The 24640-nt window shown below is 36.7% G+C and overlaps 1 protein-coding gene across 1 annotated transcript; it reads left to right on the top strand.

The window, feature by feature from the left end:
• Positions 1 to 225: 225 nt before the first annotated feature.
• Wnt10 (Wnt oncogene analog 10) lies at positions 226 to 23687 on the top strand. The gene is made up of 4 exons (XM_011064206.2): positions 226 to 5690; positions 13732 to 13985; positions 20041 to 20324; positions 22195 to 23687. The coding sequence occupies exons 1-4, from the start codon at positions 5584 to 5586 to the stop codon at positions 22714 to 22716; spliced, it is 1167 nt and encodes a 388-aa protein (XP_011062508.1). The 5' UTR covers positions 226 to 5583; the 3' UTR covers positions 22717 to 23687.
• The last annotated feature ends 953 nt before the right edge of the window (positions 23688 to 24640 follow it).

Below are 24640 nucleotides of genomic sequence, written 5' to 3'. Positions count from 1 at the left end.
ATATCGTTTCTCTAAAATTGTAAAATTATATGAATAAGAGAATATTTGAATCGAAAAAAATTGAAACATTGCCGAATTTTTATATCATATCTCTTAGAAAGATGTTAGAGAAATTGATAAGAACAAAAATTTTGTGCAACGTTTCAATTTTTTGTCGTATGATTTGAATAATTTTTTATAATACCATGAACATTAATAACACTATAAATAGACACCGTAAGCGTAACAGAGAGGTCATACACTTGTTCTATGTGCCGCTGTTTAATGCTATAATTTCAGCGGGAAATATTTGCTCTTTTCCAAGATAGTTCAAATGAAAAAGTACGTACGTATGGGTTTAAAATAGGAGAGTGGACGCCGCAAGATACCTCTTTCATTGCGCACCGTTTGAGAAGACGATCATTAGCATTGAATCGTGCAATAAATTACAGCCATGATACGGCAATCGCGAGCCCTAAAGTAATCTCCCTCCTTCACTATAGCGTAAATCACTCCCTCGCTAATGCGGTGTCGTAATAATGTAAAGATGTAAGTATACGAATATTTACGAGAATATATCATTAATCAACCATCCCTGCTTGATCGAAATATCGAATCTTAAGAGGATCTTATGAGAATCGTACTGCAGATATTGGTAATGCGCACGCCTTCGTCTTCTCTTTTTTTTTCAGTCTCTTTCTCTCTCTCTCTCTCTCTCTCTCTCTCTCTCTCTCTCTCTTTCTCTCTCTCTCTCTCTCTCTCTCTCATTCTCTTTTTTTTACACTTCGCCCTTCATGGAAGGACTTCGTACCTTTTTTCCAAGCCGGCCAATTAGGTCGCCAAGCGATGGCGCATTGCACGGCGATAGGATGATTGAGAGTCCCGATCGTATCAGCGCTCGCGTGCCAGGATCATGGTCAGGACACTCGATAAGTAATGCACCTTGATAGAATGACAGAGGATACACGCTCTAGAAGAGAGAGGTAGAGAAAGAGAGAAAAGGCAAGAGATGAGATCAAGTAGAAGAAGCGCACTTCCAGTGGTTCCTCTAGAAGTACGGACGATATTATCGGGACGAGATATCGAGAGGATTATCGAGACCGGCAATGAGTGTCCCTCTACGAATGGAACGTGGCTCATCCGCGAGGTAAAAAAAAAACCTATGTGTCCAGCAGCGCTGGATATGCGCCGCAGTAAATGGTCGATAAATCGCCGCTCGATCTGCCTATAATTCCGTGGCATGCGAGATAATGGTGAACGGCATAAGATACAAACACCGCTGTGTCATTAATTTCGAAACATGCGATAACAACATTGTACTGATTCGCGTTTACCGAACCGCGACAACCGAAAAGTTGCTTATATCGAAATGAGTTAAGACTAATTAGGCAAATTTATTTCCATCTCTTTTTATATTTCTGCAGTAAACGTTAAGATTAAATATCACAAAATTAATTATATCAAATTGTCCGTATTGGTGTTCCAATTAAATAAATTTTTCATAAGGCACTAATGAAGTAAAATAACATGGCATCAAGATAAATTCTTCTTATTACGATTATTACTTCAGTCTTCATTAACATGATAAAAAATGACATTTAAACTAATTTGAAATTAATTTGACCTTCTTAATTATTCCTCGTCAAAAATTAATGTTTATCCTTTCATTTATGTGATCTGACAGTTTCGCTAATTGTATCCAATTGCTAACGAATTATACACCTGTTTTCTCCAGCATGTGGATCCTAATTAAGGGTAGGTCAAAGGTCGCGAACGCGCGCGCGCGAGGGTGACCAAACGAGCCACCACAGATTCATCGCAGTCCATGTGACCGGCGTCGCTACCGATTATCGAGAGAGAACCCAGCTGGCTGCGCTTTGTGCCAGGACGTCGTTTGATCTTCGACCACGTGGCACGGTGGGGTGACTACGAGCGCGGTATATGAGCCGGGGTCGTTGCGGCTAATTGCCAGTTCAGCGACCACGTCAATGAAATCTGCACTTCCACATCGCGTCGACGAGAAATCGAAGGCATCCGGGAACAAGGGGAAAAGTTAGATAGGGAGCTCTGCTCCCTTGCTACAACTCCCATAATCGCAGCATCAACCGAGATCTTCATACGACAGATTATATTATATTGGATGCACTGCTAATTGGCTTTAGAAACGTATCAGCGAGGAGACATGAGATAGCCATAAATATTTCAATTCAGAGGAATTTATCCATATTTATTTCCCTTTTTATGTTTCTATGAAACTGCGTGTATATGTAGGTGATAGATTTTAAAAGTATGAATGCAACTCTATATTGGTTATTTTATGTTTGAAAGTCATTTTGCTTGAAGCAATAAGTGCATCATACTATTTAAAAAAATGAAGATCGCGCGTCGATATAATTGTTAGTTCTATCTGATATCGATATTCATATTCCTTGTCACAAAAGGTAATAATTTGATGAATTTTAAATATTTTAATTAATATGAAAAGGTGATATTCATCTTGTTAGCAAAAATCATCAATAAAATATAATATCAATGACATTTCTTTGCATTTCTTGTATAAGTCAGAATCCGAGGAAAGATCTAAAGAAGAGGGGATGAGAGTAGGCGGACGGCTGTTTGTGTAAGGGAGGAAGATAAGCCTCAATTATGCCGATTGACTCCTCCAAGTGATGCTAGGTAGGGGAATTTCGCTCCTCCTACTTGTCCTGTCACGTGATCTCAGACAACCTTCCTTCCTTCCTGCCTGCTTTCCTTCCTTTCAATCTAGAGGGTAAGATCCTTCAAGAGTAGGGAAATACACCGAGACATCTCGAGACATGAAGATGATCTGTCTGCCCACACGATAATGAAGCGAGATGTGCCCATCAATACTCAAAAGCACGAGAAATTGCATTCGTTTCAATTAGTAAAGATGTGGAAAGAATATTTCAATGCATATTATCTTTTACTTAACAATCGAACAAAATTCAATAGCTCAAGCAATCAGATTTATATTAAATAATTCAATATAAAATTTAATATAATTGTGATAATAATATATCAGCTGTATGAAAATAATTATGTTTAACCAAATGCGCATCATAGTGTATTTTTACTCAAGCAACTTAAGTAAAAATAAATTTTTTATTTATTATCTTTCTATTTTTCTTTTTGCAAATTAATTGATTTGGAAGTATAAAACATTTTTCCAACTGCTGATGCAAAATAATATAAAATAAATAATAATAAAAAAATCACAAATAATAAAATAGAAAATAAAATAGTGTAAACAATTTAGAATTATATATCTATAATTACGAATCGCGATATAAAAATATATACAAGACCAAATAGAGAAAATGAATATTTCACTATGACAATCATCCCAATCAAAAATTTAAGTTATGAATGACAGCATACCTGTTGGTTCGAGAGGAGGCATTTTCAGATTATCTGTCGAGAAAATAAGTCAAAACGAAGGCACATTGAAAGCGAGAGAAAGATAGATCAAAAGTGGGGAAAAAAGGCAGAAAGAGAAATTCAGGAACGATCTATGGTCCATGCATTTTTGCATCTTCCTTCTTCTTGCGCGCGCTGTGTTATTTCTCTCTTTCTATCACAGTTCTCGTCGTCATGTCATCCTTGTCTAGGTGATTTTGTTCGTCCCTCTTCATCTCTCACATCGAATCTCGGGGTGATGGCCGATGGTGGTGGTGGTCGTGTCCGGATGGTGGTGGCTATGGTGGGGGGGTAGTTGGTTCCTTCGTGCCTATACTGCTCCCTATCTCTCCTTTCTCTCCCTATAGGAGGGCAAGGAGGGTTCCCGTAGCCGCGCACTGCGCACCGAGTTCATCATAGACAGAGCGATCTCTCTGACAGCTCCTCGTCGGTCTTGAACAGAGGCGGAATCATCCAGATTCTGTTTACCTCTCCGGCTCTACAGTAGCGTGGTATCGGTGTCAGCGAACGTAGGAGAAGAGAGTACGGAGATAACAGTGCGTGACCTTCTCGCGTCTTCCTTGATCGGGCAGTTTGTCTCGAGCACCACAATCGGTTCAATTCCATTGTGCTCCCAGATGTTCAAAAAATTTCTTACTATTCGACTCTGTCTCATCTGCAGCTTTTCGACAAACAGTCTACCCTTTGATCTTACTCTTCTGTCGACATGAATCTTTTCACCCTGCAAATGCGATCCGATCAAACGCATTAACACCTCTACTCCTAGAATTCTTCACGAAACGAATTCTTTTCTTTTCCTCTCCCTCCTATCCGACCCTCCACTTTTTCGTCTTCCGCAATCCTCAAAGCCTCGCCTGGCTCTGTCGTCACCGTCGCACCAAGCGTGACGATTGCGGGAAGTTTGCTATTTGACTGTTTGCACGAGCAAAGCGAGAGATAGGCGCGGTTACGAGGGAGAGAGGCAGAGGAAACCACAGTGGAAGAAGAGGCGGTGGTTAAGGAGAAAGAAGAAGAGGACCTGTAACCGAGAGACAGGGAAGGGGGAGATCGTGATGGTCCGTGTGTGGGAGGAGTAGGAGAATCCGGAGGGCGACTTTTCTTTTATTTGAGCTTGACACTTCGCCGCGAGCGCACATACACCGGAAGTATCGAGTAAGTCATCAAGCCCTTCTCTCTTCTTCTGCTCAACACATCGAAAAACTGACCAATTTGCCTGAATCTCGTTACTAACGAAAGAAAGGGAGGAAAAGAAAGGATTAACATATCCAAAGGGTGAAAGAACGACAGAATGTTATCGGATTTTCGGATAGATTTTACCGAGAAGCGTATCATGATCTACGACTCCGATGTGCAAATTGGATAAAGGAAATTTATTCAAAAACAAACTATGTTGGAGTACTCATTCAGCACCGAAGAAAATGCCAAAGACATAAAGAATAAAGCCGGTGCAACAAAGACTATAGTGACAGTGACCTCATATACCTCGACAGTATTTGTCCTCCAAAGAGATAAGTGTATTTAATAAGACTCAGCAAAGCCGCTTCGAAAATTTTCACATCACTCTTAATAAATGTAACGAAGATCGTTTCTAATGGGAACTTACACGTAAGTGATTCATCAAAGGATAGCGAAAGTGAATACACATCGAGAATGAGTCTCATCATCCAGCTAGCAAGCGAGCCGACGCAATAAATTGCGACGAGAGCCAGAATCGAGACGAGTATACGCTCAATGAATCGCTCGATCGCCGCGGAATATTGTCTCGGGGTAGTTTTCGAAACGCACCCTCGAAGCAGCAAAACTGGGAGCTCTCGAATCGTACGGAACGTCAAAGGAGAAGCGCCGGTGCCCGGGGCGAGGAGGAGTTCTCGACGCGTGCCAGGCTGGTGATCACAGACACCGCAGTGAGAAGAGTAGGAGAGGGACCGGAGAATACAGGGAGAGAAAGAGAAAGGCGAACGCGGAGAGAGCGAGAGAGAAAGAGCGAAGAAAACGAAGAGAGGAAGGGAGATAAAGAACCGGAGCAGCTTCAGCATCATCTCAAACGAAGGGTCCTTCCGTTCGGGTGCTAGGGGTGTGCAACCCTGGACGAAGGGTTCGCACTCAACTCTTTTAAAGTGGGCAAACCGCGCAAAGAAGAGAAGACGTCCTCGGGGCGATGACAGGATGCCTCCATCTCGTACAGGACGTGCATACGAAGGACCGCCATCCAGGATCGCTACCAGGATCGGTCCCACCGTCGCTCTGCTGCTAATTCTTTTTGAGCATCGCCGGTGAGTATCTCTATGATCTAACGATTGAAGATCAAAATTTCTTAATTTTTTCTGATGTCTTTCAAATACCATTTATAGGAACATTAATGCCAGCGATAAAAATCATAGTACATATAAGTGTACATTTCAATTTTATACCGTTATTATCTTTGAAGACAGAAATTTATATACTTATTTTAGTTCTTTTATTTATTATTTCATCCCATGTAAATTATATTGCTCAAATTGAAAAGAACTTCATACTTTAATCGTGATCGTTCTTATAATTTATTACATCATATAATTATGATTACCAGAGTAAAATATCATAGATTTACTAAATGCATCATTTATAAAAATCATTGATATTTTATCATGTCATTAATATCCACGGAAATAGATAAAATATAATAATTTTTAATAGATATCTTTTAATTCCATTTAAAAATAGAAAACATATCGTATAAAATATTGTCTTAATATACACATCTTTCGTATATAAGATTTGATTCGTATATCATATATTTTTTTAGATTAAAATACAAAATGTTTTTGTACATATCACAGTTGCAAAATAACTATTAAAATATGTGTCATTCTTAAGCTTAATTTATTAACGTGTTCGTTATATATTCGTTGTTCGCTGTAACATCGCCAATCTATTTTCGCTCAAGCATCATATCCCGCCCTTCGTGATTGACTAGCAATTCACGCGCGCGTGTCTCTACAATCCTTAAAGTATATCCTTCTCTCATTCTTTTCATCTTCTTTCTCCCCTTTCACTTCGCACTTGAGCGTCGCCGTGTGAAAACACTCTTCCGGAGTGTCTGTTCTGTCTCGTACTTTGGTCCACACGATACTCTGATGCGCCGCGATGCACCATAATGCAGACGTCAAAACGTCACTCTCGCCCGCTTTGTCCGTCCGTTGTGACGGAGCGCTACAAATCGCGAACTCGCTCACGAAACGCACGTTGTCCACTCCGCGATGGAAAATACACGACAATGTCCACAGGACAACCGAGGAGAAGCTGCAACGAGGAACAGGCTCGCCGTGTCTAATCTTGCCAAGAAAAATTTACGAGCGCGGTAGCACGGCCAGCTTCTTCGCCCTCTTTTTTTCACAGTGCATCTTCCTGATGCATCTCTTCTCTTGACTCTCTCTCTGTCTCTGCGGAAAGAATCCGTCAATAGGGTGTGCTTCTTCGACCTGGCGGTCGTATCGATGGTTCCATAGAGGCGCACAATGACGAAGTGCAAATAGACCGTTCCAACCAAGCTTCGCATCACGAAGAATGAATCCCGCTGCGATCTTTATTATAGCTCTCCGTAATACTAATCGCGCCTTGTGCACCAGGATCGTCCCGAACGAATCTTTTTTTTTTACGAAAAGCGTACCGATGAAACGACGACGATTCTCAGGCAACTTGCAGATTGAAAAATAGATTGCTTTGATACCTCAGACAGAAACGTACAAATGTACAAATGTACATAAAAATACAATTTATTACACAATTTATTAAAAAGTTTTGTAACTATTTCAAGAATAGTAGATAATCTCAAGTCAAATAGAAAAATCAAAATGATACACATAAGTTTAGATAAAATTAGCTAAGAAATGTTGGCTGATTTTTTTTTTAAAGTGGACTCATTGATGATATTTTACATTAATAATGTAATAAATATATTACCATAATAATATTCTTTTTCATTGACTACGTTTGCATTGTGCGCTTAGTCTGCGACCTATACGATAGGTGCTTTGTTTAATCTACAAGATATACAAGGACACCTATTGTATAAGTCACGGTCTAAGAGTATGGTGTAAACATAGCCAATAACTTATACACTCAAGATTCTCATTATAAAGTCGTTACGTTGATAAACAACAAGATCACCGCTTAGTAAAACTTTCAATTACAGACGCTATAATCATAAAATCCGGTATCATGCGGATAATCGTGCCAAGTAATTAATTTTATAATCATGGAGTTTCGTGATACATTCCTCGTTTGTTAATGTCCAGAATGTGATATCATAGATAATCGCCAATGATTCCCTGCAGGTTCTCAAAATATATACACACGACCGATTCTTCGTCAATGGTGACGAGGCTTCAATAGCCTCTTCTCTGAGACCCATGCAGCTTCTTGTAAATAATTATGCCTAGCATCCGGGAACAGAACGTGCATTCACGTGTGTGAGTAAATCCATGTATATATATGTTCACATATGCGCACTTATGCGAGCCGGACTTGCAGGACGGCATTGAATTACGGTTCTGATGATATAATAGTCAATAAACTGGTTCGCGTCATTAATGTCTTAACACGCGTGTATGCGGCTTTCTCTGATTACGTCGCAATGCGTATATTTTTGCACGATGCGAATTTGTATTACAAATAAAAATAACAAGAAAATGTATAATGAAAGAATTTAATATGCTAAACCTATTTCAAATCTTATTAATAAAATTTATTATATATATGTGTGTGTGTATACATTAAAAATCTAGCAACTTCAAAATATTTTCCAATTTTATTGAGATAAAAATATATAACAAAATGACCTCTAGTATATTAGATTTTTCATGGCAGATATTAATAAACACAATTCATTAATTAATTAACTTAGTTAATTAGACAATTAATATAAAGTAATACTTAAATTAATTATAATATGAATCTATAAAACAATAAAATCACAATGGTAAAATAAAAGGACTACAAATCAATTTTGTTAAAAATGTTTAATATTTGAATGTGAAAATAATTATTATAAACATAAAATTATAAATAAAACGAACATTTCGACACCGATCGAGTCATTATCAATGTTCGCGAATAGATGTTATATAAATTAATAATCCGATCAAACGCAATAAAATATAAAATATAAAAAATACATAATTCAGTCAATTCTAAAATTAACAGTGTAAAAATTACTTACTGTTGTGTAAAATGGTATTACGTTATACATCATTGTTTTATCGATATTCTAGAAAGAAAATGTGTATCGACGATAAAAATTTATCAAATGTGATGCGGTAAAAGTCAAAAGACTTTTAGCAGTATCACGATAGAGATCAGAGAATCTTTTCTAATGTCACGATAGAAAGTTAGAGAATTTTGTCTAGCTTAGATACAATTATGTGCCAAAAAAAATTTTCTAACTCTATCATAACATTAGAAAAGATTCTCTGATCTCTATCGCACACAATACTGCTAAAAGTCTTTTGACTTTTATCGCATCACATTACACACTTCTTTCTAGAATATCGATAAAACAATGATGTATGATGTAATACCATTTTACACAACAGTAAGTAATTTTTACACTGTTAATTTTAGAATTGACTGAATTATGTATTTTTTATTTTATTGCATTTGATCGGATTATTAATTTATATAACATTTATTCGCAAACATTAATAACCTGATCGGTGTTGAAACGTTCATTTTGTTTTCACATTCAAATATTTAACAAAATTGGTAAGCTCTTCTATTTTATCATTATGATTTTATAAAGTAATATGTGAATATATTAGTGTATTAAAATATATATAACTTCAAAATTTAAATTTTATTTTAGATCGATTTTAATAATATAGTAAATGTAATCAACTTATAAAAATCTGTTACGATTAAATATTAATTTTTAGTGAAGTATACAATTAAAAATTAAAGAAATCATTCTAAGAAAGTCTAAATATGCGACAACTTAAATGATAATTCGCGGTTAAACCACTCGCGGCTTCAAATGATATCATTTTCAAGGAATTCATATTATCAAAGAGAAAATAGCGGAATCCTGAATGTTCATTAACAAATGAAGATTTAACACGAGTGCCCTATCAGATCGCTAGTAATTGACGAACTAGATGAGAATCCAGTTTTATCGCTAAGTTACAGGTCGCCATAACTTACGCCACTAGATACCATCTGCAGAACGTAATTCGCGGCCTATCGCATTCCCGACAATGTACTCGCCGTGAAATCGATTTACTCTCATAAGATCGAGAGAAGAGCGAGGCACCATGATATCTACCGCAGGTATTCTCGCGGGTCGGATCATGAAAAAAGGCGAGTTCTCTCTTTCCACTGAGTATATCCCATTAGACGCGAAATTCCGTGCCATGTTCCTCTCTCATCTCCACGAGCAGGACGAAAAGGGAAGGAGGGATTAAATAAAACACGTGCATGTCGCCATCTTGGATTCTTCTGCGACCCCTTAGATTATTGCAAAAATGCGGGACACGCGCTTGCGTATCTCGTCTGCGATTTGCCCAGCGGATTCCCAGAGCACCCGAGATCGAGCACCTGAAGAACGAAGTGAAACTATAACGGTCGCTGGTAAAAGCGCATCGCTGATTGTTTGTGCAATAAATTGATCTTACTGCGTTTTAATTATTACTTCAGCCTTTAAATGCAACTTTAAACACACGCAACTCTCAATTGAAAACTTGATATTTCATAAAATAAATGATCTCTAATTTATATAACGTCTCATTCTTTAATCAGTACTGTGACGAAATAATCGCACACTTAGTCCATAAGAATTAACAACACACAACGTGCTGTGCGTGCATAAACGATTAATTATATCTTAATACTTTATGATTTACAATTTTATATAAAAAAAATCATCTTTCTAAGTGTCTTTATCCTTTTAATTGCAATATAATTTTATGGTAGTTTTATTGGAGTTTGAAAAATATTATTTAAAGTTTATGTTTTATATCTATAAACGTAATGAGAAGAGAACTAAAAAAATATATAATGAACATCCATCATTCATTTTTTAATTCGAAAAGATTGTTCTCAATAGATTAAAAATCTATCGAGTATTCATAATCTGCATAGTAATATAAATTTGATAATAATTATACTGATTAATAAATAAAGATTTGCGGTTTCAACAAAACGATTACTTTAAAAGGTTCGGTAGAATAATTGTCTTACATATCCGGCTCGTTTCTTATTCGCGAAGTGAGACGCATGCACGAGCGGGGAAGCCGAGACGAGAGGTAGCGAAAGGAATCTCTTGATACAATCCAACTTCCTCTGCAGGTACGCGGTGTCTTCCGTAATTTGTTGGGAGAGTTAAGATCATTAATCTGCTTTCGGTAGATCATCAATAGCGCGAAAGATAGCAGCGGTGCAACGGTGTACCGGTAATGGGAGCTCTCAATAACCTCCGCGACCCTAAAAACCCCTCTCCTCCTTCTACATCGTTCTTTCCCACACTACGAAGTATCGCGTCAGGACCTTTTTACCTTTTCTTCTTATTAATGCCCATTCTCCCCGTGTCCTCTCCTTCCTCTATCCTCCTTAAATTCGCTGTCGCCGACTTCTTCGTCTTGCTCTTCTTTCTTCGTTCACGCGGGTGCTATACACAGCTTTTACTTTGGAAGAAGCTCGTCCGCTAATTTGTACCCGCAGATAACCAAACGACCCACGAAGAGCCTTGCACCCGCCCATGACATCCTGCAGAACCCTACGATTCCACCGAGGACCCCTCCAAGGAAAAAATAAACTATTTTGAAACGCTACGAGCAGATTAATGATCGTGAGGAAGGCTATAGCGATCTTTTCGCGCTGCTGGCCAATCTTGCGAGTTCCAATGATCGATAAAGAACTTTGATCATATTTTGTTCATGTTTTAACAATTTATGTTAATTTTCACGAAACTATTCTACGTGAATAATTATTTAGTTATTCTAACTGTATGTTTTACGAGAGAAATCCAAATTTACCATTTAATTTTATACTTCTGAGAAACAAATTGCTGTAAAAAATATATAATAATAATTTTATAATAATTTTTGCGCTTTAATATTTCCAAAAATATTTAAAGTACATATTCTTCATAATTATTTTTATTTAAAAACTAATTATCGAAAGACTTTAAAATATATTGGCATTTATAAAATTTACAAATTCTAAAGGATCAAAGGCAATCCACACACAAAGAAAGCGCAGCCCGAGAAAGCGGTAGGTTAATCCGGCAGAATTCGATAAAGGAGTTCAGTTTATGGCTTGCTATTTACTAACTAAATATGTTCGGCAGACAATAAAAAATGTTGTAGTAAAAATTCTAACGGTGTATTCTTTTGGTAGAGCACGCGGTAACAGGAAACGAACGAAGATTCTGGTCTTATAACGACAAATGAAGCGAAGGAACAACCCTCCTTTCTCTCTCTCGATGAACCAACGCACGCTCTCGAATACACGCGACCCAAACCATGTATAGAACACGCACGCTCGCTTCTGCCGTTTCTTTTTCACCTCAAAATTAATTAACACCCGGTACGCCGTAATACGCAGCCATTAGGCAGCAGCCGTCGCTTAAGATAGCGTTTTAAGAGCTTCTCTTCCAAGAGATGGATGCCGTTATCGCGACCGAGCGGGGATAGGACGGAGGGTGAACTGGAGGAGCCGAACGTATGGGCCTTTCCTTCTGCTCTCTCTTCTTCGAGAAGCGATGGCAGAAACAGACGGCAAGATAGAAACGATTTTATCGACTCTTTAAAAACGTTCGCACCTCTTGACCTCGGCCTCGTAAAATTGAAGGAAAACGGACGCTCGCGTGCGGTGCACGCGTGCGCGAAAGTACCCGCGCGCGACCGTAAAACTTGCTCCAGACTGCCGCGATTAGTGCTGCACCTTACAGATTCGAAGATGCAAGCCGGACCAACTCTCGATATTCAATACCTCCGCACAAGCATTTCCATTAACATTCCGAGTGTGAAATTTAGAAATCGCTGTTTAAAACAAACATCGGTACAGCTGTCCATTTAATCGCTGACTAAATAGGTTTGCTAAAATCTATCACCATTAATACAAATACATTGCAAAAATAAAATGTTAATTTTAACTTAAATATACGTACGGTGAATTTTCTGAGACAAATGCAAAAATGTTAAAATCAACATTTTTGTGTTAAGTCCACTATACGTCTTTAAGTTAAAATTAATATTTTATTTTTGTTTTTACAGTGTAAGGTATTGAATGAAAATAAAGATTTTAGAAAATAATATTGTTATTTTTTTAGATTCGTTACAAGTAGAAATAAAATTTTATGAGTAATCAAAAGGATTAAACCGAGTTCATTTAAGAAAAGAGTCTAAGTATTCTCTCTATTCATGCTCATCATAAAACGATGTTTTCTAGTATCTCAATACCGATGATTAGCCATAGTGTAATTGCTTGCACACCGTTATCAGCGAAGAACTCAACGATAATCAGTTTCGCGAGTTTAACCAGGTGGCGAGCTTGACCGGCTGCTTCCCTGCTTCCGCACGTCGTCACTAATTACACTCGACATACGCTAAACTAATATGTACGTTCGCAACTGAAAAGAGAAGTAACGGCAATGAAAAGAGTAAAAGACTATAATACGAGTTATAACTTGGCAGGAAATACTTGTAGCTTATCACACACTTTCATTCTTGTTAATTTCTACAAAGATATATCTTCTTGTATACATATGTATATATAATATTTTAACTTAATTAAAGAAACATTAAAATTTCGCAAAAATCTATGACAAATCAAATATATGACATAATTTATAACATACAAGTTTCTTCTGCAAAATTTTCCAGGAAAGACGCGAAGATGTTAATTGCGTTTTTATACATATTTGCACTTCCATTTGGTAATCATCGAAAGAACGACGTTTCAAAAATAAAACAAATTGATAATGTCTCTAATGATGATGGAAAAATTATATATCCTCACCATTTAGAACTTGTGATTAAAATCGAATTAAAATTGATTGCACGTAATATGACATTAATTTTGTTTTCAAATAAATAACTTTAAAATAACATAGCCAAATTGCACATTGTACTATTTCTATATTAACCATAAAAGTGAAGAAGATGTATTTATTTCGTCATATATTTTCCAATTCATCTAATCTTGATTAAAAAAAAAATTTTGTCTAATTTTGCGTATTTAATTATCGCATAGCCTAGTACCTTAATAATAACCGCTTAAGGCAATCAAAGAAATCAACGATTATCCACGTGCCAATTATCATTTTGCTATCTTTTTCAGCGCAACTTGCCTAATGAGCAACTCAGTGGATGATTGGGTGAGTGGCAGCGCTGTCGTTTGTAACGGCATTCCAGGACTGACGAAGGACCAACGCGAGCTTTGTCATAGAAGTCCCGATGTCACCGTAGCCGCGATCAAAGGGCTACAAACAGCCATATCCGAATGTCAAACTCAGTTCATGTGGCACAGGTGGAACTGTTCGTCGCTCACACCTAGCAGCAGAACTCAACAGAGCAGCGTCCTTCTTAAACGAGGTATATACTAAGGATACTTTTCGTATATAATTCGTAAATAATAACAAAAGTAAGATTCCTTATAATAATAATAATTGAAATAAATGAGTAAATTGAGCAATTAGGAATCGGCGCTGTATAAGAGGTGCGACTTAAGTGACTAAAATTGTTATAGTCCAATAATATATTTCAGCAAATTAATAACATTATTGATTTGCTGAAATTGCTGAAACACATTATTGGATTATGACGATTTTAATTACTTAAGCGCACTTACAGCACCGATTCTTAATTGTTCAATTTACTCATCATTTAATTATTAATACTTTTCATACTCATATTATCCCCTAGTTGACTTTACAGCGCTGGTGACTTCTAATAATCACCAAATGAAGCCATCTTCGGCTTCTTAAACGCGAAAAATCGCGTATACGAGATCGAAACCCAGATCTACAGATCCGCGAGTCAATCGCACCGAGTGTCAAGTCACTAAGAATACTTAACGAGCGAAATTATCTGATCAGATCTGAACTCATGATTAATAATCTACCTTTCCACTAATGGCGTATTAATGTTTCCTGAATCATTAAATTCGTCTCGGTTCGCACTGTAAATACAAATGAACAAAATATAAGACTCCGTTAAGAAACTAAAATAAACTACTAGAATTATGTAAAAAATAGTATGTAATCAAAAACTTTTATAATGCGAACATTAATAATTTCCCCAAAATAGTATTATTTCAAAGATAAATATTCTAAGTAATTTTTAGAAGAATACTATAAACGAAGTTAATACATTCTATATAACAAATAATACAGAACAAATGTAAATTTGTTTTGCCTATAAAGAAATTATTACAAAAAAATATCGACTACACTTGTTATAGTAAAATATTTTGTTATTTTTAAAATATAAAATATAGATATGTGATCATCTAGTAACACAATATAGCTATGAAAAATAAAAACTTTACACGCGTATATTCGAGACGTACAATGTACTAAAAGAAGAGTCTGTTAATAGCTACTAAATGTTGAATGAAATAATTTTAATCAAATTCGGTTAATATAACCAAAAATAACTTTATTTTTTTAAATATTTAGCAATTATTATTATAAATTAACGATTGCTTATGTTATTGTATTTGATAACATTTATTAAATATTTAGGTAAATAAAATTATTTTTTATTTTATTAATGGAACATTTAATTGAAATTATTTCACTTATTTGATAATTATTACCAGACTCCTTTTTTCTGTACAAATTACACAGAACACGTTAGACAATTGAATATTACAATCGAAAAATTCCATGATGGTATTTGACAAATCTACAAAATTTACAAAAGTTCTAGGCGATTTCTCATTGTATATAATCACTGCGTACAAGTTCCTTGAAGGATACAAAGTGGAATCTTTTACGACGTCGTTGATGGGACGGTGTAGGCGATGCGAGGCGAGACGACGCGTTTCCTTAAATCAAAGCGCACGGCGTAACCTACCCGCGGCAGACCCCGAAAACCTGTCCCAATTCCATAAGAAGACCCTGCCCCCATGGTCGGCCTATTCCGGTGTGACATATAAATTCGTCGTGGCATGTACGTGCGCCGTAAGAGGAAACATATATCGTGTCGGACGAATGCGCGAGAGCGCGACATCGGGCGCACCTGACCTGAAAGCTTAAGCTCGTCCGCAGACCCGGGGGCCCGTTTCTCCCAACCGGCTCCTCGTTATCTGCCTCCGTGGATCGGTACGTCTTTTCTTGCTCGCGAGACAGGAGAAGGTGTCGATCCCACAACTTTTTCGAGAATTATGTAAAGCTGCCCGATCCTAGAATTCTAACAAGACGAAGCTTACTTTTTTACAAGTACAATCCTTTTTCTCGCATATCGCGAAATAGCTCGGTAAACCGTCTTAGTTTCCATTATGTTAATTCTCTTTGGTTTGTCGTAAAATGTTTAAAAAATGGAAAGTTAAAACAAGCAAATTATGTTACTAGTAGATAAAGTTACTAGTTAAACATTTGATCTTTATGTCGTAAAAGACACACAATGTCCTTCATTGTACAAAGCTGCATCACTCGCGAATGTTCAAGCACAAAAACTTCCTCGTATTCGTCGCACTTTTACACCAAAGGTGTGTAAAAGATTCGCGATTCGCTGATTATCCGTAACATTGGCAACAACCGATCGACCATTATTAGATTTTGGTTCTCGAGTCAGAGGGCAATAGCTTCCGAGAAGCTTATACCTCAGCAAGCGCGACTAACAACTACTGTCCCTTTTTAAGATATCGGTGGCCAGGTGGAGAGATGGTCTGCGATCGTTTGAGAAATCCACCGTGTCAAATTTGGGCCTCGGGTCTCGAGAAGAGCCGTTCATAGCTCAAGTCACTCGGACACGGTTCTCTTGCCCTCTCGTTGCTCTCAACGCTACCCTGTCCCCCTCCCCCTTCAATTCTGGCTTCTCTCGCCTATCGTCACGATTTCGTCGGACTTCAGCAAAACGACTTAATGTATTATGAAAAGTACACGGAACCGATCTTCGACCGCTCCGCAGCGTAGGGCCCACACAAGAAGACCGGACCGGCTGTCGCGTTCCCTAACACGATGCTTCACGAAAACTGGATTTATAGATATAAATATATGGAAACGTCAAAATGAAGACTCTTTTTTCTATTTTTAAGATCACTAACTCAGGTCACTCTTTTTGAATTCTAACGTCGAGAGATTCCATAAATTGAGCTTATACATTGATAAATATGTCATTAAATCAAAGATCAGATATTGCCCATAAGTCAACTAATCAATTTTCCTTTTTCTGTATTAATTAAAGAGCCGTCAAGTAATCCGTAGAAGTAATAGATAAATAGTACTCTTCTCTTGACTCAAAGAAAATAATATCATTAATTAAACAAATAACTCTTATATTTGGATTTATTCGTATTTTAAAATCACAAAGGACACTAGCATCCTTATACAAATCTATCTAGCGTATTGTTTATTAAGGCCCGGTTGCATCAACCTTACTTTGACTTTAAGCGAGACTTAAAACTTTTTCTATTTCGTTTTAAAATCGAAAAGAGACAGGAACAAAGAATTTTAAGCCTTGCTTAAAATTAAAGTAACGTTGGTGCAACCGGGCCTAAATTATCTAAATAGCAATTCAACCAATATTATTTACATAACAACTTCAACAATATAGTAACAATATTGTAATAATTAATAATTGTGCGGCAGTTCATAAAGATATAAAAATTTTTTATTATATTATTTTATGTATTAATTGACTTATCGCGATGAAATATTAATGAATAGGAATAACAAAATAACAGCAGCCTTCAATTATTTAACTTCTCCATATATTTTATCAAGCACACAGCAATAACTGCAAGCTTAAAACAATCTTCTCTCAATATCTTATATTTTGTAAGTACTTCACTTAAGTACTTCTCTAGAACATCTAGATAGTATCACATTGACAATAGTTAAAAAATAGAGAAGATAGGACGGAAAGTTAAAAAAAAAGTTAATTGAACAAACTTGATACTGTAGAATCTATTTGATATCTCTGTCTTCGGATTAATTGCATTCAAAAGATACGCATGTCTTCGCAAGACCTCCCTCGAACACTATCTATTGAGTTATCTAAATAACGATTTGGATCTGACACGTGGGAGTAGCTCAAGGCCTGTGTACCATTCGTCACTACGTCGCTGCACCAAGACGAGAAACGAAGGAAGCAGAGATCGTTGCGCGTTCCTCGGGATTCTTCCCTATCTTCCACTTTGGGTTCTCCACTGTCCGGTAAGAGGAGAGACGTACAACTACCCGCGGAGGATTTATTACATGCTCCCTCCGTCCCTCTCACTGTCGAGAAACAACGATCTCGCGGCACGGTAGCTATCTGCATTATAAAACAGTTGCTGCCAATACCCATATATAGCAGAAGCTTCGAACCACCTCTTCCACTGTAAAACCACATAAAAGGCCCCTCCCTCATTCCATTTCATTCCATCGAGAGACGTGCTATTCTCGGCACCAAAACTAGCATTCTGGGCATCAAGTCGCGATATCGAGTTCGATGGTATTCGTCGAAAACTAGTAGATCCACCTTGGTTCTCAACCCCGACATTCCTATCAGTCTGGGGAATTTCGAAATGCTTTAGTCGATGACGATCTTCGGATTTCACGAAGAAGTCTTTTTAACATTGTTGACGAAGAACGACGTAATCAGCTGCCAACTGTCCGATTGCCTTCTACATTGAGCAACGATCCAATTGGATTCAATAGATCCATTTCGTCGGGAAATCGACGATCTAATCTAGTAACAGTTGATAATGACTGAAGAAATCTTTCATTGTCATTCATATTCGTAGCTTATATCGTGTGCCTCGATACAATAGTAATCAAAAAAAGAATCAGAGTTCTATTTTATTAGTTTAAATACTAAATGCTTTAGCTTCTATTATACGATATTCTTACGTTACGTTATTCAAAGTTTACACAATTAGAATGAATATTTCATGTAATTTCTTTATAAGTGCTTCATATACCTTTTTTCATTTAATTTCTACAATCATTTATCCATTCGCGAATTAGAATATAAAAAATGTTAATAAAAAATTAAACATCTTTAAATTTTTAGTTCTTTAATATTAATTTCTAACTTCTTTTAATATAAATATTTTAAAATTGTCCAAACAAGTTCCGAATGCGATGAAAAAAGATAATGTAATCATGAGAAAAAAAAATTATTCTATCTTGTATTCCTGTAATTCAAAGATAGTAGTGCGTCGTATCGTTTGTAAGTTGAGCAGCCACCAAAGCAGTTTCGCGAATGGCCGTCTGTCAATCGAGTCTGAAAGATGTCTCGGAGATTCTGGGAGACCTTGAAGAGGGCTCACAGAAAAACTACATCTGACATCGCATTACTTATTACAATGAACCAATAACTAACTCTTTTTTCGAAAGACTAACTTCCATTTTACATTCGTTCATGTCTTCGTCCTCTTCAAATACTCTGAGAATACGCGCATATAAATTTACATCCATTTATAACACATTTAAAATATTTAATTAAAAGATCCAAAAGTGATAAAACTACAAAAATTTACATTACAATGAAAAATATGTTGTTGTCAAATATTGAAAATTCTAACCAAACAATGAAAGTTAAAAAGTCAGACATCTTCAAGCTATTATGTTGTTGTTGCTAAAGTTATATCTCGCGGCAGTTTACAATTTCCGCGTAGAATCAGGCGAGAAATCGCGATTTGTTCACAGACTTCTCGCGAGGACGGAGTTTGGCATCGCATTGCTTCAGGCACCCCGTCGCGAGATCGTTTATACATGCGGACAGTGGATGCCCGCCGGCCGCCGCTGTTGATGGCCGCACTTTGTTTTGACGGACGGCTGAATAATCTACCTCTGAACTGCGCCTGATGGCTGTCTGTCTGTCGGCCCATCGTTTCGTTCTGTCCCGAACTCGCTACCGAAGTTCCTTCTACGGAAGCTCGGCTTCCCCGGTGTCCCGCTGTTTCATGATCTTTGCCTTTATCCGCAAGAGGAGAGAGCGATATCGCAGCCTTGCGTATATTATCCATGTCGTGTTCGACGGTGTCATTGACGACGATCAGCAATTTGCTAACGGAGACAACTGAGATACGAGTGTCTCCCCGATATACTTCAATGCATCTTATCTTGAACAATTACTTACAAATACCTAATGATCCCAATTTTATTATATTACAGTATATGGCTCTATCATACCAAAAGATCAAGAGATAACATGATAAATTAAATCGACCTAATATCCATTTACGATTCTAAAATTTAATCAATAAGACATTCCTAAATTTGCAATCGTTTAATAAGAAAATTATTTAAACCTCGAAATTTTTGTCTAGGAAATGTACCAAAAGATGTAAAGAACTAATGTGAAAAAAATGCGATATCTCATACATTAATTTAAAAGATAAATCATGGAAGGGATGATTTATTTTTTGACAGTTTTAGCAAAATAAGAATGGAACAAAATACAGTGGCTAATTATCGATCACATTCTGTTACAGGCTATAGAGAGACGGCATTCGCCTACGCGATTTCGGCAGCTGGCGTGGCTCATAACGTGGCTCGTGCCTGCAGTATGGGCCGCCTGCTTTCTTGCAGCTGCGATCCTTTGCACTATTTGGATAATCCGCCGACAACTACCAGAGACATCACATTTAAGTGGGGTGGTTGCTCTCACAACCTCGAATACGGCATGGAATTCTCGAGGCAGTTTCTAGACACGCGGGAGAAAGCCGGCGACATACAGTCTACTGTAAATCTACACAATAATCAAGCCGGTCGTTTGGTAAGCATTACTTTCCCAATTTCGACATCGTTAAACTCCGGATATGAGCATATTTACATTAATGACAAACTTGAAAAAGAAGAAATATCATGTCTCGTATTTTTTTTTAATAATCTTAATACAATATAAGATTATTAATCTAAATGTAAATTTTTTTAATCTTACATTTCGACATTGCAATGTGTTAAAATGTATTAGAGAGAAAAATACAACTAAAAATATATGTTTCGAGATTTGAAGAATATTATATAATAAATTAATGTCCTCTTATATAGTCTTTAAGTGATATGTATCTTCTATTATTCAGATTATGTAATTAAAAAATATTGTTAATTATTATAACTATTCAAGTTATAATAATTCCTCGCTTGGTTTAACTTTCTATTCATGTCTTTCGCTCTCATAAAATTGCTTCCGGCGATATTCTGTCTAGTATATTACTCGTTTTGTAGATAAGCTACATGCTTGTAAACATTGAACGATCATATTGACGAAGAAAGCTGAGCTACATTTTAACATAAGTTATTACAACGAGATTATCATCTTTTTATAACAGTCTTTGTATATACACATGATATCCCACGATAAATGATGCGCCATCTTAATGCAGGCGCGCGCAAGAAATGTACCGTTAAATGGTCGGCGGGGAATCCCGAGAGGAAGCGAATTCGCAATCGCGTGCCGCGTTCGTCCGCGAATAATGTAGCGCGCACGCCGTCATGCGTAGGTCCGTGAGAGAGCTTCAAATTATCTTGCGCGCGATTCGCTTCTCTTCGTCCTTTCTTCATTGTTCTGTCTTTCCTCTGGCTTTTACTTTTTAGCGATACACGGTCTCCTTCCTTCTCTCCCATCACCGCGATAAAAGAACGAAAAAGGAGTCAGAAAGAAAGGAGAACGAAGAGAAGCAAACTGAAAGAGAGAGAAAGAGAAAGAAAGAGGAAAAAGAAGAGAGAAAGACCGACTCTTCTCTCCTTCATGGACCTCTCCACGCTCGCTCTCTCGCCTCGACGTTATTAAGACGAAGCCTCAGGCTGGACCACCCAGCCGTAGACTCATTAACTGTTTTGTACGCGACACCTCTTTGTTTAAAAGAAACTGGGCCCTCCTCTCTTCCTTCTCCTCCTCTCTTACCCTCTTGACCACTCTGCACACCCCACACATCCGAACGACTCGTATCTGTTTGTACAGCGTGTTAGAACCGGCGTTTTTCAACCAACGTCACAACAGCGGCATCGCGGATATCGCAATTTGAGAGAAGGATTCGATTCCGCCTGCCTTGTCCGCTGTATCGAAGGCCCTGCACGAAAAAGAGATCCCGACCGTGTCAGACGCAAATGAAAAAGTCGATTGACCGTTTTGTACAAAGTCAACCGACGTGAAAGCAACTTTTTAGCGCAGCTTCATCATTCAGAACAGTCAATATATAAAATGTACTCCAAGTTCAGTGTGATTGGCCGTGGTTTTTTTTTCATAGATTCTTAAACTAATCTGAAATTGATTTGAATTTTATTCAACAAAGATGTAGAATTTCTGAATAATAAGTGATTGAGATAGAAAATACAGAAATTTTTAGGAAAGTTGAAAATATATGAGACATTAAAATAAGATATTAAAATAATTATTTTTGTAAACCTAATAATGATAATAAATGATCTTTTTTGAAAAAAATGTGAATTAGCAAAAAATTTGAATTACTAAAAAATTTGAATTTACATATCTATCTATATGAAAGTATTTTACATAATTAACATCCTATGTAATTAATGCTCTTTATTCACATTGGATGGGAAATAAATACTGATTATCAAATTCTTAATTCTAATCTCATTTTATGTAATGACTAATTATTCACAATTTAACATAATTGCAGGCATTAGCAAACAACATGCAGATACGCTGCAAGTGCCACGGCATGTCCGGGTCATGTGAATTGAAAACTTGCTGGAAAATCGTTCCGGAATTCCGAGTAGTTGGCAAAGTCCTGAAGAATCGTTTCAGAAACGCTGTATTGGTAACGCAGAGCAATCTGGGCAGTGTGATACCGTCGAACAGGATTCGAGGGTCGCGACGGAGGCAAAAGCAGAAACAGAAGAAACGTCGCGGGGGCGGCCGCAAGAGGAAACTTCGAGATCTCCCCAATCAACTCTACTATTATCAGAGATCACCGAACTTCTGCGAGCAGGATCCGACGCTCGACATTCCTGGCACCGCTGGTCGCAGATGTAACAAGACCAGCACCGGCGGAGATGGATGCTCTGATCTATGTTGCGGTAGAGGTTACAATGTGGTACGACAACGGCGAACGGAGCGATGCAAATGCAAATTTCACTGGTGCTGCTTTGTACAATGTCAGAATTGCACGGTGGAAGAGTGGATTACGGTTTGCAAATAAGATGGCATAAGAAAACGAAAAGACGGAAGTCTAAAACTGACGGAAATTGATGCGAATGTTTTTTCTTCCTTTGTCGACGAGACTACATCGTCGATTCAATGACAGAAGAAATTAGCTCCGAAGATTCGCCGAAGATGTGCGCAATGAGGTTATTCGCAAGAATCGATCAAGGGACGCATAAGTAGAATCAATAATATGGTTCTTATTGGAACCAGGATTACCAGGCACTTCTCTCGAACTATCATGATATTGGATTTATCTACTAATTTCGAAACTGTGCGAACGTAGTAGAAAGGTAATCTTTGTTAATAAAATTAAATCCCTTTCCACGAGGACCAACAAGTCTTTAAATACGATTATAATTATGATAATTATATAATTAACTAATACAATTTTTTACTTGTCGACACGTTTATTCGTGCTCTTTCAAAATCATGCAATCTCTATGATAGAATAGCGCGCATTGATTGCGTTTCGCGAAATTGTCTTAATTGTCTTATTTCTCAGTGAGAAAGTAAAGTTTTGATGTGAATTTGTATATTATTATAAAGAGTCCAATCTCGAATTTCGTAAACGAGTCTTGATGTGATGGAAAATCACGCAAAACTGACTGACATAAATCGTACTTTACTAAACGTCGATTACGGAAATTATACTTCGACTTACCAATCATTTGCAAACGATTGGATTAAGTAGCGGAGAAACGTGAATCAATTGTAGAAGTCCAATCGAATTAGGACAGATCTTGCGCAAACTATTCCGTAATGGCATGAGTAATATAAAATGATCCATAGGCTAAGTAAACTTATAATTTATTTATAACGACGCTTTATTTAATATTTAATTTTATAACTTTTACGTGAACTGTAAAACCTCCAGCACAGTATTATTAGACAAAAGGCGTGTCCTGGCGGACACGATTGTACACAATTTAATAATACGCGTACAATAAAAAGAGTTCCTTCAAACAATATCTTCTATCCTTTTTCATATGTCTTGTCAAATATTATAGTGATTATAGTCCAAATAATATTTTTATTTTTAAAAATATCTTTAGTATGCTGATTGCCTCATTTGAATCATTAAAATATTCGCAAGCCCTTTTCTTAAGGACTGTTATAAATAAATACGCATCAGAATCTCAGAAAGATTTGCACCAATCCTATTTTTAGACAGAAAAAAGCGTATTTAATCTAAACCGCGAAGTTAACAATCAAGGCTAATTGTCTTACCACGTCATTCCTAATTATATACTTCTGTCTGACAACATACTCGCACTACTACCATCAATATTACTGCACGTCATTTAATTACAGATTTAAGTATCATATAAAGACATGCTATTAAATAAGTGATGACAAAAAACAAAGGAGTACATTAAAAATACTATTTTATAGATATTGACGATAAAATTAAAAAATATTCAAACAGCTATCTTTATAATGTTCATATTTCATATATATCTGATTATGTCAATAACATTTAAAAGTTAATGATTTGATTTAATAATATATTTAATACATTATTTTTTTCTTGTACCTACATACTTATAATTGCCAACCATATTCTAATCAGACAAAATTTCTGATCATTTAATTTTGCTAATACTTTGATATCGTACGTATATGTTTCTTTTTTTAAAAATCATTAATAATAAGGATGTGAACAATATCGTGAAACGATATGATAATTTTATCATAAATGATTTTTTATATTTGGTGTTTTGTAACAATCGATAGAGTCACGCGGAAAAAATGCGAAGGCAAAAGAGTGACATAAAACCAATATAAAAGATTCAAAAAATCATTCACTGAAGGAAATATGAAAAATATGTATAAATATATACATATAATACAACCCATATATATACATATATATACATATATATACATATATACAACCCATCTAGTGACAAAAAACCGCG

The sequence above is a fragment of the Acromyrmex echinatior genome, chromosome 2 (assembly GCF_024713525.1).
Source record: "Acromyrmex echinatior isolate Ae372 chromosome 2, ASM2471352v2, whole genome shotgun sequence".
Lineage (NCBI taxonomy): Eukaryota > Metazoa > Arthropoda > Insecta > Hymenoptera > Formicidae > Acromyrmex > Acromyrmex echinatior.
Note: the sequence above shows the minus strand (reverse complement) of the source record. Positions and strands in the feature narration are given on the sequence as shown.

Coding starts and splice junctions, on each gene's coding strand:
- Wnt10 (XM_011064206.2), top strand. CDS start 5,584: ATGCCTCCATCTCGTACAGGACGTGCATACGAAGGACCGCCATCCAGG. Junction 13,986..20,040: donor CAGCGTCCTTCTTAAACGAG/GTATATACTAAG, acceptor ATTCTGTTACAG/GCTATAGAGAGACGGCATTC. Junction 20,325..22,194: donor ATAATCAAGCCGGTCGTTTG/GTAAGCATTACT, acceptor ACATAATTGCAG/GCATTAGCAAACAACATGCA.